The 16,515-nt window shown below is 42.3% G+C and overlaps 1 protein-coding gene across 3 annotated transcripts in view; it reads left to right on the plus strand.

The window, feature by feature from the left end:
- The window catches only part of HIF1AN (hypoxia inducible factor 1 subunit alpha inhibitor), a 69,753-nt gene that overhangs the window by 40,022 nt on the left and 13,216 nt on the right, over window positions 1–16,515 (plus strand). For 2 of the 3 annotated variants that reach the window (XM_085882560.1, XM_085882562.1), the window contains exons 5-7: window positions 5,131–5,237; window positions 5,950–6,013; window positions 7,156–7,266. In XM_085882560.1, coding sequence (XP_085738686.1) covers window positions 5,131–5,237; window positions 5,950–6,013; window positions 7,156–7,266 — 282 coding nt within the window. Of the gene's footprint in view, window positions 1–5,130; window positions 5,238–5,949; window positions 6,014–7,155; window positions 7,267–13,033; window positions 13,641–16,515 lie in introns of those variants that run through there. The other variant, XM_085882561.1, reaches the window with a different exon arrangement.

Genomic DNA, 16,515 nt, shown 5'->3' on the forward strand with positions numbered 1-16,515 from the left:
AAATTTACATCTTTTTGACCCAAAAAGCTTTTGCAAGTCCTTTTTGTTTGGACAGCTGAAAGTTATAATATTTTAGTCTGCAAATAAAAAAAAGACATAAAAACTTTAAACGTATAAGTCTCGGCTTGTGGAAGAGCTGAATGACAGTACAATGGCTTTGCAGACTGGGATAAAAAGGGGAACAGGAAGACAAAAATGCATGGACACATCCAAATAACCATCCAAGAAGGAAGTGGCAGTAATAGAGTAGTGTGAATGAATGAATGGGAGTGGGGAGCGGAGGGTGGGCAGTAAAAGCAGAACAAATTGGAGGTGAGTATGCGAGAAAGCCGGAGGTGACAAAAAAACTAGAGGAAAGATCATGAGACAATGTGGACACATAGAGTCGGTTACAGAGATAAGATGATAGAGCTTGGACGTGGACAGTGAAACCAGGTATGGGTTTCTTGAAGAACAGGGGTGCCCTGGGAATGGGGGGGAGGGGGTTGAGACTGGGTGAACAGAGGGAAGAGAGGGTGTGTGGAATGAGGCCAGAAGTGAGGTGGAAATAAAAACTTGTCACACACTGGGCTACACTTATTTTGTTGAAATTCCAGCATATTCTCACAAATACCATGGACAGGATAGAAAAGCAGACTATTAAAAGTCTATAAGAAAACAACACTACAATTTTTCAATAATGCAGAAGATTTATAGTTTTTGGAACAAGGAAGGGTGGAAGAGAGATGGGTATGAACATGAAGGAAAATGGGAGAGCAGGACAAAGCATAGGGAACAGGAGAGAAGAGGAGAATTGGAAAAGTAGGCAAAGAGGGAAAATGTAGAACATTCCTCATTATATCATTAAACATGGGAGGAATGAAAGCGAATTTGTATTTCGGAAAAAGGATGGGAACAAATATTTATGGATCACTCAAAATCATTGGAATCTCCTGTGATGAAGCTGAGTCGATGGACCGATCACTTTGTCAACGCAGACAGGTCGGTGGTCTCTGCCGTGTACCACCTCCTTTCTGGTCTTGCACCCTCTTCCCTATCCAGGCTGTGTCCCTCCCCCCCCCCTTCCCAACACACCCCTCCAGGTTTCTGCAGGGTGCATGCGGTCCACCAGCAACCCCCTTCTGGGAATTTTGAAAAATGATTTAGGAGGGGCTAACTAACAGGAGGAATTGGAACAAAGAGATTAGGCCACTCAACCTTATTGTAGACCCACAGACATGGAGATAGGGAGGAATGTAGCACATCACATGGAACACGAGTGATTAACACAATGGAAATAAACAATGTAAGGAATTTAAGAGTAGAATGATAGAACACAAAATATGTTTCTCTGCTTAAACGTACAGTTTTGGGGTGATGGATGGGGGTAAAGGGTGATGGATGGAGACAGAAAGCAAGGAATAAGACAAGTCCATAAACTCAGATTACAATGAGGAGATGAGCATTGGGTGGGAAGGGATTTTTTTATGGATTTATTTTCTATGAAGTAATGGAAAGAGTTATGGAGAGGACAGTGAGCTGGTGACACAGAGTTAGCAAGAAGGAACCAGACCATGGGGGACACAATTGATAAACACGACAATATTGTTATGGTTTCTGGGAACAGGGGCTATCACAACAGGGAACAGGAGCAGGGTCCTTGCTGTTATTAATCGCGTTACCTTACTGGTTGTTTGGTTACTTTAACTAGGGAACCGCGCTATTGACAACGTACCATGTCTACTTATTATGTACAGCAGAGCAAAACTGTGGGTGGAAGTCAGCTATCGGTTGGAGCAAATTAGTGGGACAGAACTTCCCGTCTATCTATTAAGTACACACTATTCTGGACCAATGAAGAAAGGACAGCCAGGCAGGTTTGAAAGATGCTTACCGAACAGAGGAGCAAGCATTTATTCACAATCAAACAAAGCAATAAGCACGCATTTACAAAGCACGAGATTCACAAGTCATACAAGATTTGAAGACACAGAAAAGCAGTAATTTATTTCCTTAGCACTTATGGAAGCCCCTTCTACAATCTTACTTCCTCTGATACACAAGACTGGCATGCCGTCACAATCATCCGGGAAAATTAGAGAGGAAGAAAAAAAAGATAGAGGCAGAACAAGTCTTGGCTTGGGCCTCTAAACCCTCACAGACAAGGCGGGTTTGTGTCAATCACAATATAGAGGGTAGGAAAGGGTGGGGAGTGAGGGAGTAATTGGCATGTCGATGCGATGTTGGTGGAGGTGTAGCGTCGCGATTATGTGAGCTTCGAGGAAAGGTATCAAGTTCGAATGAGTGCCTCGCCCAGACGGTTCAAGAGGAAAATTGTTGGTTGCTCCTTCTTCATCGTGACAGCCCTTTTGTGCGTCTCAAGTAGACTAATTATAGGTGTTTAGGGAAAACAAGGAAAGATATTGTAAATCAGGATGGAGCTTTGCTGCACGCCAAGGATCTTGTGGTGTCTCCACGTTCTCGGGCCTCGCCTCGCATTCACTTCACCCAGTGCACTTTGCCTTGTAACCAGCTCAGCTTGTCTTCCAACCAGCTCAGCTTGTCTTGGACCCAGCATGGCTCATCCCAGCTGGTGATTTCCCCATGCAAACAGGCAGGCAACTTCTCGAGCAGGTGCACACAATAGTAGTGAACAGCTTCAGTCGTTTACCTTTTTAGCTCCCAGGGCCAGACGTGGCCATGAGGGAGCAGAGTTTGTGGGAGGTGGAGTTCCAGGGAGCAAAGGTCACCACACAGTCTTTGACACCACGTGAGATGTCCTCATTGGCTGCTGCATGCTACAGTGTGACGTCACACTTTGACGGTGGTGCAGTTCAGTGGGGACGTGGTTGCCGACTGGCAAAGGTGATGTTGCAGACTGGCGACGTTGTTTGTAGATTACGGTGATGTTGCAGGCTGGTGTAGATTATGGCTTTGACTGTTGTGTCAGCGTGATTGTGGCATCGGTGTGGTTGTGGTGTCGATGTGGTTCAGGCCATCGGAAAGTGTCGAGTGGGGAAAGGATTTTAATGGGTTTTCAGGACGGAAGGGATGGTTATTGATGAATGGATGGAGGTTAAACCAAAGAGAGGAAGGTTTCCAGTGGGGATTCGGGGTTTGAGAGGGTGAGAAGTGAGGGGGGTATGGTGGATGGCGGTTTCAGAGTAAGGAGGGTGAGGGATTGGTGATGGATTGAAAGATAGATTGTTGGAAAGTTGAATGTAGCTAAGTGTAGGTTGGGGAATTTCATGAAGGGGAAAAGTCTAGTTAAATCCACACAATGCATTTTCCCCCATCCCCGATACCAAGGGACCTATGTAAGTACACACAATAATGAAATAACTAACTCAGGATTCCTTAAGTTCCATCCATCCATTGGGACCATACTCCTTGCAGAGCGTTGGTGCTGCCGAAGCAGTCTCCTTAGCTATTGGGCACAATCCTGGACGGGTCGCCACTCCAACACAGGATACCAGCATGCTGGCACTCATTTTTCTGACCTTGGAAGGATGCCAGGCAGAGTCAACCCCACCTGGTATTAATTCAACAGCCAAGTGGGATTTGAACTCAGGATCCTAGGATCCCAAGCCCACCACCCTAACCATTAAGCCAACACCAGGCATATTCCCTAAGTTCAGTGGGTGCATATGTAACTAACTCAAGCTCAGTGGCTGTTTATGTCTGGTCAGGTCGGGTGGTGTCGTGTATTTGTTTGCACGTATATCCATGATTTGTGTTCTATCTTCTCCACCTGCTTTAGAAATTGTAAAAATAAAAATAAAAATAAAAAAGTACAAAAAATAAAAAGGATGTTTACAATCTTGAAACTTGAGCGATATTGTTAGTACGTCATTGCAAATACCCACGCTTCCCACTTTAAGCAAAGTTGATAGATGGCAAAACATGACCCAATGTTTTTTTTGACCAGCAATGACCCAATATCAAATTGTGAGTTGAAGAAAATTCCATTTTGACCCATGTTATCCCAAGTCCCAACCTTCTGGGGCATGAACCAGAAGTCAAATCCCAAAACTTGTTACATATTTCATGTTTCACCCAATGTTGATTGCATGAACAAAGTTTCATCAACAAAAATGTTTTAAAATGTGCCCGTAATTGCATTTTTTGGTATTTGACCTTTTGACCCCACCCCAGGGGACAGGGCCGAAAATGGCACTGCTCTCTCACCTTATTGCTATGTGGTGATCATAACTACCAAGTTTGGTGAATTTCTGCACAACCATTTAGCAGGAGATAGCGTGATGGACAGACAGACAGACAGATGGACAGAGCTGATTACAATATCCCCCTTTTTTTTTCAACAAGCATGCAGATAATGAACAGGTTGTCAGGAGGGAGGAGGGTAGAGAACAGAAATGGGAATGGAAAGCAAGGGTGGAAGGTTGTCAAGCATGCGAGGTCTACTCTCGATGCTAAACAAGCAACAAAAGCAAATATACGAGGATGTACAGTACAGTACTATCAAGGACAGCAATGAACACGACAACATTTATCCATGATAAACGAACATTTACAGCAGGTGGCCTTAATATAATCCAACCTATTTCACTTCGCTTTTGTGGGAGCGAAACAAAACTTGTCTGTACAGACAATAAGGTGGAAGTGGGGGGATGATATAATATATATATATATATATATATATATATATATATGTGTATATATATATATATATATATATATATATATATATATATATATATATATATATACATATATATATATATATATATATATATATATATATATATATATATATATATATATACATATATATGGTATATAAGCTGTATTTATTAATTTTTTGGTAATTAGCAAGCCACCCTTTGGTTCTTTTTCTGTATCAATTCTCCTCTTCCCTCTTGTTTTTATATAACCAATAACATTGGTGGAAATGGTGAGCTGCCAATCGGGGAAGACAACCCTGTTTTCTACCTTGCCATGAGTTTGACATCACGAGCACACTTCTCTTTTTTCTGAAAGTCAGCTCGGCTTTATGGGAAGACACAATATTGCAATAAAAAAACGTGATTTGTTAAAATTGTCTGTCACAGTTTTGATCAACCTTGTGAACTTGATGATGTCACTTAAGTTGCATCATCAAATGACTTGTTTTCTGCATTGCTTTTTCAGGTTGACTTTGATTATCCAGACTATGACAATTTTCCTGAATTCAGAAAAGTGAGTGGATATGAAACCGTCGTGGGTCCTGGTGATGTTTTGTACATCCCAATGTACTGGTAAGATTGGATTATAACAAGAGGGATGTTAAAGGATAGAAGTTTGAATAAAGGATGCAACAGTGCAAACATTTGCTCTTTAAAAGAAAGCATTTTTTATCTTGTTTATCTTGTTTATCTTGTTTAGCTTGTTCATGTGATGTTGTATAATTAAGTATTTGTGATGCATCTCAAAATCATGAAAATGAAAATATGTTTTAACCATTTCCAAACATTTTCCTTTCTTCTCCTCTATTCCTAAACCTGCTTATTTATTTTTGACTACCCTCTCTTTCCTTCCCTATCCTCTCTGCTTCTCTAACCCTCTAACATTTTACCATATGCCCATGAATAAATGCTTTTCCCTCTCTCCCCTTAACTTGTATTTCTTTCCAACCTTCAAATGCTTTTCTCCATCTACGAACCACCCTGCAAACCTTATTTTCCCCTATTTTACCCTCATCCCTCTTCACTTTTTCAGTTTTAATTCCCTATAATCAATCCCCCTGTACCCCTACCCCTATTCTTGAACTTACTTCATCTGAAAGTATGGATCTTGAGATGGCCTCATATCTATATTATTAATTGAACCTGCTCTTCTGACAGCTTGTACTTCTGATCAATTATTGTGAAGGTGTGTGCGTGCGTGTGTGTGTGCGTGCGTGCGTGCGTGCGTGCGTGTGTGTGTGTGTGTTTTCATTCCTTTTTTTTCTCAAAAACAAACTGTATGCAGGTGGCACCATATTGAATCTGTGATGCATGGGGGCATTACATTTTCGGTGAACTTCTGGTACAAGGTGAATGCAAATATGTTCATTTGGGTAGTACAGTAAGAACTCTCATGTTTTACAATTTTAAAGAAATTAATATCTGAATTTAAATACTCTCTTTTTGGATAGCTCAACTCAATCACACAATCACAGCACTTACAAAATTAATATCAACCAATTTAACAAATTATAATAAATACACTGTCAGATCATGACATTCGCAGTTCATAAAATGTGACCTACTTCTATATTTGTGGCCCTGTGCTTCACATATTTGTGTTTTTTTACTGCGGACGTAGTCATTGTTTTTTAATGGGATTTTTGATTTTCTTTTGTGAATCGTGAACCGTCGGGAACCTATCCCCCTTTAAACATTGAAACAATGCCCCCACTTTCACGGATTCAACATTAGCAACATTTTTCAGGAGCATATCCCCTGCGGATGTTGGGGTCCAACAGTATTTAATCGGCAGTTTATTCCAATGATTGTCCTGAGAGGATGGTGCGTCGTGCATGGCGCAGAAGTAGTGCACTTTTACTTTTGAGCTGTCTCACCTGGGTTGGATTCTCATATAACTTCTAGCTGTCATTGGTGTGAAACTATAACTGCTGGATTGGTGCTTCACAGGCAGGGCATTACATCACAAAGTGCTTTATCCCTCAGATATCTATTGAATCCTTCAATAACACCTGCTTCACACACAATGGAGCTCGCACCTGAGCCACTGACATTCCATGTGTTATCCCTTCATCGAAGCAAAAGACAGAAAGCAAAAGATATCGGAGCAAAAGCTCTTTTGCTCTGAAGAAGGGTTAACGCCCAAAACATCAGCTTCACCCTGCTTCCGATGATGATTATCATACCTTGATCAACATTCCCTTGGTTTCATCAAAATAAATGATATGGAATGGTGACATCTCTGCATTGTGAATATAGCTTCAGGAAATTGTGAATAAAGATTACATTAATTTTGTGCATTTCCCATTTGAGTCACTACATGTCATGAAGACAACTGTTTCCCAGAATGAATGTATTTGTCTTAATGAGTGGATTTGTTCTCGTTATTTGTATTGAATGTTGTCTATAAGTGTTAAATTCGAAACATTTTCTTACTTACATTTACAGTTGACTGCGTGTTCTTTCGTTCAGACATTCCTTTGTATTCCAGGCTGCGCCATCACCCAAGAAGATAGAGTACCCATTGAAGGCCTTCCAGAAAGTAGCCATAACCAGGAACATTGAGAAAATGCTTGGAGAGGCTCTTGGGGATCCTCACGAGGTAGAAGAATTCTTGATTGTCCTAGCTGTTCAGAAAAAACAGAAAATTTACTTCAAATTTTTTAACTGTGCTTGTTTCTGTCTTATATGGGTTGCTCGTATTTTTAAACTGGCTTTTTGTGCATGTTGACATATCATTGTTCCTTCTTCTGCCAAATATTTTGATTATGGTTCAGTTAAAGAGGATTTATTTTCATATTGAAAAAGCATTTTATTGTATTTATTTGTTTTTCTTCACCCAGAAATACAATGCACACAAATGGCATAAAGCAGCTAAAAGTAACCAAAGGAAAATAGACACAATTAAGCATCTAAGATAAGAAAGGGTAAAACATAGATTTATAAAAATTCTTGCCTCGCATTCATATAAGGCAGGTGGGGGGTTCTTAACCGGGGGTATCCATACCCCTTGGGGGTATGGGAACTAAATGCTGGGGGTATGGGACTCGATCTCTGAATATTTGTATATATTTGATTTATTAATTTATAGTTGGTTAGAATGTTAGATTATAAGGCCTTAGTTATTTTATAACTTGGTTTACGGATCCGCCGACGGTATATTTGCCGAAATGAAATATAAATATAAAACATTTTTAGCCTTTTATATTTATACATTTTCCGCTGAAGGTGCAAAAGTTTCAAAACCCAAAATGTAAACGTCCACATTTATTTTCAAAATATAATTTTGTGCGCGCACCAAAATGCCGAGTCACCTTTAACCAAACTGCGCAGTAGTCTTCGGTCATGGCGTCTGAGCAGTGGTCAGCGTGGTTCAGATTGACTGTGGTTTCTGGGGCGAAAGTGATTGTTCAGAAGTATGTCAGCAGTATAAATTCGAGTGACTGTTTTGGTGATTTAAACACGCAACATCTTGACAACGAATATTCTGGCCGAACTATTGCATCAATTCAGTGCAGCAGCAGGGATGATTTGCAGGCTACTCTCGATCGTGCCAATTTTGTTTCCGTCGAAAGTTGTACACCGCTGTTCGTATCAAAAGATTTTGGTGCCAAGTACGTCAGTTTCCTTGCGAGATGCTGATATTCAGCCTTCAACAGACCAGAAATCAGCCTTAGATGTGCTCATGGGGATGGGGAGACGGTACGATCAGATGTCCACTGAAAAGTAAGAGCTGGTTATGGCTCTGATTGACCGTTTTGAGCGTGTTGACTCAGAGTAGACACCTTTTTTAATCATATCCAGCACTATGCACTGGCGTGCACGCACACATCTACGACTTGGACAATAATTTTCTCAGCATTGTTTCCATTTGTTTGATGATCCAACATGTTTCTTTAAGAAAAACATGCCAGACTATATTGTAAAAACAAGTTTTAATCCTTCTTTATTGTTTTTCACATCAGATGATACAGTGAACATGGGCATCCTGCATTTGAATGGTCTTCCATCTTCAATGTTTTCTTAGATCCTCCTGGTCCGGGATTTATATCCCCCCCCCCCCACCTGCCCTTGTCTTTTCCATGGAACATCCGAAAAAAAAATCATAAAAATATTTAATTTCTAAAAATTGAAATTATATTTATATTTCAACCTACCGACCCTACATTTTAGCTGAGGAACTGCGTAAACCAAGTTATTAAATAACGAAGGCCTAACTAGCACTGTTATTCAATATTCACTGTTATTCAATGTTTGTATATTTGTAATTTCTCGGTTATTTTTTATTTATTTTTTTGTAAATATATATGATAAATGCTTATGATTGCCTTTCATGTTCTATTCCTAGCTATCCATATCTAAAATAAATTCAAGTTATTGACATCTTTGGAATTCATACTGTCAACTAATAGGACTGGTGATGATGATGATTTTGGCAGTCAAGCGAAGGGGGTATGGGACCATGTTGGGCAATCCATTGGGGGGTCTGGAATCATCAAAAGATTAAGAACCCCTGATATAAGACATCAAAATGGTTTCAGACAGAAGGAAACTCCAAATTATTTAATGGCCACAATTATTACCACATCATTGTGGCATTGGCTGGAGGAAGTTTTTTGACCCAAGTTTTTCACAAACTGGCTGACCAGGCCTGCCGCAATTCGAGCAAGACTTTTGAATTTGGCCATGGTGCTGGAAATAGCTCATCTACCCTTTGCAAAGGACACTGTGGGATCTTTAACGTTCAGCAATGAATGCTGGCAGACAGAATGCCCAGTTTATTGTCCATCCGAGAGATGGCACACACTTTCATCAATCATCCTGCCTGTGAAACACTGGGGATGACAGTTTATCGCTGGACTGAGATTCAAACCCAGGTTAGACAGCTGAAAGGTGAGTGTGCCTACCTCAAGGCCAGCCTGCCAGCCCTAAATTCCAAATTCTCACAATACAAGAATCAAACTAGAACGGCATGCAGGAGAGCACATACCTCCGCCAGGCTGAACAGTTGATGTTTAGTATCCCACTGATCGGCCGGATCTGCTGATGTGAACCAAAATCTAATTGGTTTGTTCTTGTCATCTAGCCAACTCATCTACCAAATTTTGTCCAAATCCATTCATAACTTTTTGAGATATCGTGCTGTATGTCGTTTCTAACCCCTTCTCTAAATGGTGAATAATCACTGAAAAAATTCCAGAAGCAGGATCCAGATCTTCACCAAAATCTAATTATTTTGTCCACGTCACACACCCAAACTGTCCACCAAATTTCGTCCAAATCCATCCACAACTTTTTGAGATATCCTGTTCACAGACAGACAACCAGACAGACAAGGGTGAAAACATAACCTCCATCCACCTTCAGTGGAGGAGGTAATAAGTTAGAGAAGTTTCTTTACTTCATTTGATTCCATGAGGGTGACTGTTATCCAAACTGACTGAACATCACCAAAGCTGTAAGATCTTTGTCAAAATTATTGTGCTGGATGTCATTCCTATCCACATGAATGATGCCAAGACAGATGCTCCAAACTTCAGAACTTATTCCCATAATCACCAAGATAATGGAATTGATAATCTCAGTATGCATCGAGGCTGACCTCTTGCATATCAGGTCATTAATTTGCCTTCTGTCCTGGTCACTTTGCCCTCAGCTTGCTCCTTCTGTTAACTCAGCGGTGTGTGCATGCTCTGAGTGTCAATCAATAGGTCAGAGCAGTCTTGCTGAACATCTCTCAAACATTCAGCACCATCTATCATTCATCGATGGTCACTAAACTTTATACCAATGGAATCTGGGGTCCTCTTCTTGTCTGGCTGGTTAATTTCTATCATGCTCATAAGCAGTGTCACCCGATGGATAATTTTTTCGTTCCCTATTCCTGGAGGATGGTTGTTCTCAAGGTAGAGCCTTGGGATCTATAGTTGTTCTTGGTTTACATTAATGACCTCTCGGCCTCTTTGGAAGGCCCTTTGTATCACTTTGCAGATATGACTCCACCTTGTGCTGAAACAACCTTCATACCATTGACAGGCTGGCTACAGTTCTATCTTTGTTCACCAATCCAAATAAATATGCCTCCAAGTCACACATATACTCACTCATTTATATACATGAAGACAATATGGCTCACCCTACAATTTGCTTCTGCTTTCAACCTCGATTAGAGGTGCAGTCTGTCGTATGCTGTGGAATAACAATCTGACATGATCTGTCCTGGTATGATCACATATCTCCTGCTGGTCTTCAGAGCAGGGAGGCACGAATTAATTTTCTGCAGAGCAAAGTCAGTCCCACCACTCGAAGAGTCAAAGCTCTTAAGAGTACAAGGTCTTCATGTTCAGTGCCATTGGGTCCGGCTCTCCTCTGTGGGGTACTCACAAGTCAACGGTCTAACAGTTTTCTTCCACCTCATACCCCATCACTGTCCTCTCAATCATTCGTAACTGCAGAGCTCCGAAGGTCAAACTCGCTCAGGCTGCAAACCATACTTTTAACCCTCCCTGAGTTAATGTGACTGCTCATCCAATCTTTTGTCCACCTCTTCTCCTAACTTTCAAGCTTCTGGCTCTCACTATCTGCCATTACATGACCTTTCCTGGGAAAGCCACATTTCAAACCTCGCCTCCAAAGCCTGTCGCCGACTGGGAATCCTCCGTCGTGCAAAGTCCTTCCTCAGCCCACCTGAGCTCCTGACCACTTACAAAGTTTTCATCCGCAGCCTGATGGAGTACTGCTCTCCCCTCTGGGCTGGTGCTCCTGCCTCCCACCTTTCTCAGCTTCACGCTGTGGAAACCAAGGAATTTCGGATCATCGGCATCTCCCACAATGAGGCTGAGTTTTTGGACCTCTCACTCTCTCACCGCAGGCTGGTCGGTGGTCTTTCTGTCTGCTACCGTCTCCTCTCCAGCCTCGCCCCCCCCTTGCTCTCTCTCTCTCTCTCTCTCTCTCTCTCTCTCTCTCTCTCTCTCTCTCTCTCTCTCTCTCTCTCTCTCTCTCTCTCTCTCTCTCTCTCTCTCTCTCTCTCTCTGCGATTTCTCCTCACCACATTTCCGCAGGGCGCTCAAGGTCCGCCAACAACCCCCTTCTGGTAAAACCACCAAATAATCACAAATCACTGCTCACCTTCACTCTTTCATTCCTCTTTTTCCCACCTTTGGAATAAACTCCCTCACTCTATTCAATCCCATTCTTCCCTCCAGGCCTTCAAAACAGCTGTTCACCACCACCTCTTATTCAAATCCTCGATCTTTTCTACCCCCGTTAATCCACCCCAAGCCCACCTCCTTCAAATTCCCTGTAATGTCCATCTTGTATCCCCCATGTTCCCCACCCATCCCTCTCCCTTCCACAGATCTCCTAACGTTTCTGTTCCCCACTGTTTTGTCCTTCCCACTCCCTCCCCTCTTGTCTCATTCCCCCCCGCCTTGATGTGCATTGTGTGTTCGCTCCCACACGAGCCTCGACAAGGTATACAGAAAAAAAAGTGGAATCGCCTCCCTGAATTTACATGTTCCATCTTGTTCTTCTTCTTCCCTCCTTTTAATGGAAATCCATTGCCATCTTGTGATTTCCAATCATCGTTTCTTCCTATTCTGACTTGTTGATCTGTTCTATTCCCACGACCCTTCCTCTCCAATCCATCAACACTCTTTTGCCACATTTATACCCAAGTTGTCACTACTTATTCTCTCCTCACATGTTCTTTATCTACTTATCCCCCTCTATCCCCTCGTACTGTCCATATATCCTGGCTTACTCTGCTGCCTTTCTGTTAGTGAGTCTTTTGTCTGCTTCTTCTCTTGTGCCCCATTTTTGATGGGGTGTAAACTCTCACCCTTCTATTGTTCAGCTATTCCATCTAGTTGAAACCTGAAAGAGAGAAATGTATCCAATATTGATATAAAGTCTGTTTCAAGTTTGATTGTATTCATGAAATTTTTCTTCCACAATGTCTCAGCCTAAAATAACCCGAAGACCAATAACACACGTTTTGATCCCGAATCCTTCACACCTTGAACAAGCAAAAGCAACGTGTTCAGATTAAATGACGTCCACCTGGATGTGTGAGCATCAGTCAATCCATTGTTTGACAGAACATCCAAACTAAGATTGAACGATGCATTGTGATGACTGCAAAGTTTTACAATTCTCAATTGACCTGGAGCATATTCTTGTCTTTCTTTCATGATTTGTATGACAGATATAAACTGAGTTGTTTGTCATTACGCAAAAGAAATGGAATACGTGCCATTATTCTTAAACCCTTTTCACTTTCACTTTCCTCTGCTCCTTTGAATTCAAACGAAATATCTTACGTTTATCCCGATGATAACACTGTGCATATGAAAACTGTCATTTTTCAGATTTTATATTGGTTATTACCAAAGCCACGATTCTTAACTTCAAGATTATCACACCCAGAGACAAACACCGTCCGGACACGTCCAGAGACGAACACCGTCTGGAGATAACCACCATCCAGTCACGTCCGGAGTATCACATAATGTGTTGATACAACTCTCTAGACATTTATAAGCATTACAGCTGAAATGAGATAAGTTATGGAAGCTCTTAACCTGAACCGGATTTCAAAATTTAAACTGCAGAATTGACCTCAGCAGCATTTCCGACTGCTAAAAAAAAAGGGTTCATTTGTTCAATATCAACCATTCTTCTTTCCTTCTCCTGGAATGATTGAAGCACCTGTGTGTGTGTGTGTGTGTGTGTGTGTGTGTGTGTGTGTGTGTGTGTGTGTGTGTGTGTGTGTGTGTGTGTGTGTGTGTGTGTGTGTGAGTGTGTGTGTGTGTGTGTGTGTGTGGATTTGCGATAAGATGACTGAAAAAGGGGCTTACGTGTTAGGGGTAAGATGTTTCTTTGTGACACTGTTTTTGCTTTGTAAATACCTGTTTTGCTTTGTATATGCATGCCTTTGCCAAATCTTTGATAAACTCTTTCCAACCTGCCCGATCGTCTTTTTCTCCGTTGGTTAGACAGAGTATATAAATAGTGGATGGGAGTGTTTGATCATTTATTTGATAAACAAACGGTCTTGTGCACGAACCTTGTTTGACCGGGCCAAATCGCACTGCAGTGAGCAACACGCATAATGGACCAAAATTGAACATTTCACCTGCTTACTGCAGAACAATTACTATCCGGCAGCATTCATTCGGTCTTGCCGCCGGAGGAGGGCACCCACATCGCGACCTGAGAAACTGGTCAAAACAGTAGTATTACCGTACATCGGCAATACTTCGGAGATTGCCAGCTGTTTTCTGCAACCATTTGGAATCCGGGTCACATGCAAACCTCAGACAACACTGCACAGCTGTCAACAATCTGGATTAACACAGCTGTCTCGGCCCAAAGACAGGATGAATAGACTCGACAAGATGAACGTCGTCTACGAATTCCCCTGTCGAGACTGTGATGCCAACTATCTGGGCCAAACATCCAAATGACTTGCAACACGGTTAATGCAGCACCAGCACGCTGTAGCATACAGAGACAAGCTTTCGCCGGTAGTGGCACATTGTCACAATCTATATCACACCTTCGTGTGGGAAAACACGGCAGTGAAAGCCTCAGCACCCGGCCGGGCCAGCCGGGAAATTCTCAAAGCATGATTTTTGGGCATGTGGTCGATTAACCATCACGTAGACCTGCATGCTGCCTATCGAGGATTATGCAATCGCCCACAGCCCCCACCCGCGAGTGCAAAGGCCAAACCCAATACACAAACCCAGATCAGACATAGAACACGTGACACTGAACCTGTGACCCAAACATCCAATCCGAAAGCAAATCCACCCTCCAATCGCACTCTCTTTGTTAAATCCATCCCAAACCTCATGCTGATTCGTCCCCCTCGCAGCCCAATCGTGACACACAGCCGTTCCCAATGGACATACAGCAAGTACACTTAACATCTCTCCACATGCGGTGTTACAAATTTTTTTAACTTCAGAGGATGGAAGATATAGTTGTCCACTGAACCGTCAGGGTTTTAAAAAAGAATTTTATTATTCTTTTCAGTATATATGTATATATATATACGTATACTGTATATCTACACACACACACACACACACACACACACACACACACACACACACACACACACACACACACACACACACACACACACACACACACACACACACTGTTACGGGTTTGGCTGGTCGGGGTTGTGAGGGGGCTTCTCAATCCCGCTTTCCAATTCCCGACCTATGACCCTGAAGCCGACGAGCCACAGATAAATAACTCCGTGACATGATGGGTTGCTAAGCAACCACAGACACTGTCTGTGACGATTAATTCAGGGAGGGTCCTCCTCTCCAATTCCCACGTTGCTTTCCCAGCAAATTAATCCCCTTAGAAATGGAACCATGCTCTCAATGCCCCACCGTCAATCAAGAACATCCAAGGCGATACTGCAAGTGGGACGTTGGCTCATCCCTGACCATAACAAAACCGCGAGGAAGAACTCCCTTCCACCATTTATATACTCTGTCTAACCAATGGAGAAAAAGACGATCGGGCAGGTTTGAAACAGTATATCAAGGATTTGGCAAAGGCATGCTTATAAAATGCAAAACAGGTATTTACAAAGCAAAAACAGTGTCACAAAGAAAGATATTATCCCTAACACACAAGCTCCTTATTCAAGTCATCTTATCACGAAGCCACACACACACAGGTGCCTCAATCATTCTGCAAGAAGGAAAGAAGAAAGGTTGATAGGCAGATAAGCGAAGTAGGTGGGGTATGGTGTCGACTCCGGCATCACCCATACGTGAGCCTGACGGCAAGTCATTGAGGTGTGTGTGCTGGAACATGCAAGGGTGTAGGATGTGTGTGTGTAATGAGTGTCGGGTGTGGTCATTTTTGAGGAGAATCACTGTTAATTATTTCTCCACTCAAGAGTTTGTGGTTGGTTTTACAAGGTGCATAGGAGATACTGTCCTTGGGGAGGTGGTAATTATGCCTTTCAGCTTGCGTCTCCGCACCCGTTCCGCTCTATCCTCTGCATTTGGCGCTTGGTGTGGCCCACCTCGGATTCTCTACTCGATCACCAACCAACTCCGAACTCCATGGGATGCTTTGCTGAACGTCTCTACAGAACACTCCAGAACTGACTCGGAATTTCAGAGCCCTGCCTCTGTCTCTGAATCAACAGGAGAATTTTGACTCAACTCAACTCCAAACTGCTCTGTCTGGCCTCTCATTACCTATGCTTCTGTTGCCTCTCACATATGTTTTCCTTGAGCCAGCTCCACCGATTGGCTTGTGATCGACAATCCAGTCATCACGGTTGGTTCCAAGGATGTGATGGGTGGTGCTGCAGGAATGTCACTGGCAGCGCTGGTGACTCGGCCCTGCTGTGCTAAAAGAGGGTCTGTGTTCGATGTATGTTATTGAAGTGTTGCTGAATGGATTTGTGGCATGATTTGGTGGAGTGAATGTGGTACGGGGTTGGAATCTGTAAAGAGTTGAGAAGTGTTCAAGAATGCAATTTGAGGATGGAGTTTGAGAATAAAGGTTTGAGAATGAGGTTTGAGTACAGAGTTGGAGAACGAGGAAGACAACAATGTGGATAGTTCTAACTACATTCACAACACATCTTTCCCTTCCACCAGTATGAGGAGGAGGGGTAAATTAGTTGAACAAAATTTCTGCAGCTATAACTACAACAGCGAACCCTTATGTGTTGGATGTGACTCCCCAGGGTCTTCCAATAATGTAACAATATATATATATATATATATATATATTTTTTTTTTTTATACTCATTTTCAAAACACACCTGGGCCATAAGTTTGCCTCGCTGACTGGGTCTTCAGTC

Source organism: Eptatretus burgeri, chromosome 5 (assembly GCF_056783735.1).
Source record: "Eptatretus burgeri isolate ZD-2024b chromosome 5, Ebu_testis_v1, whole genome shotgun sequence".
NCBI classification, from domain to species: domain Eukaryota; kingdom Metazoa; phylum Chordata; class Myxini; order Myxiniformes; family Myxinidae; genus Eptatretus; species Eptatretus burgeri.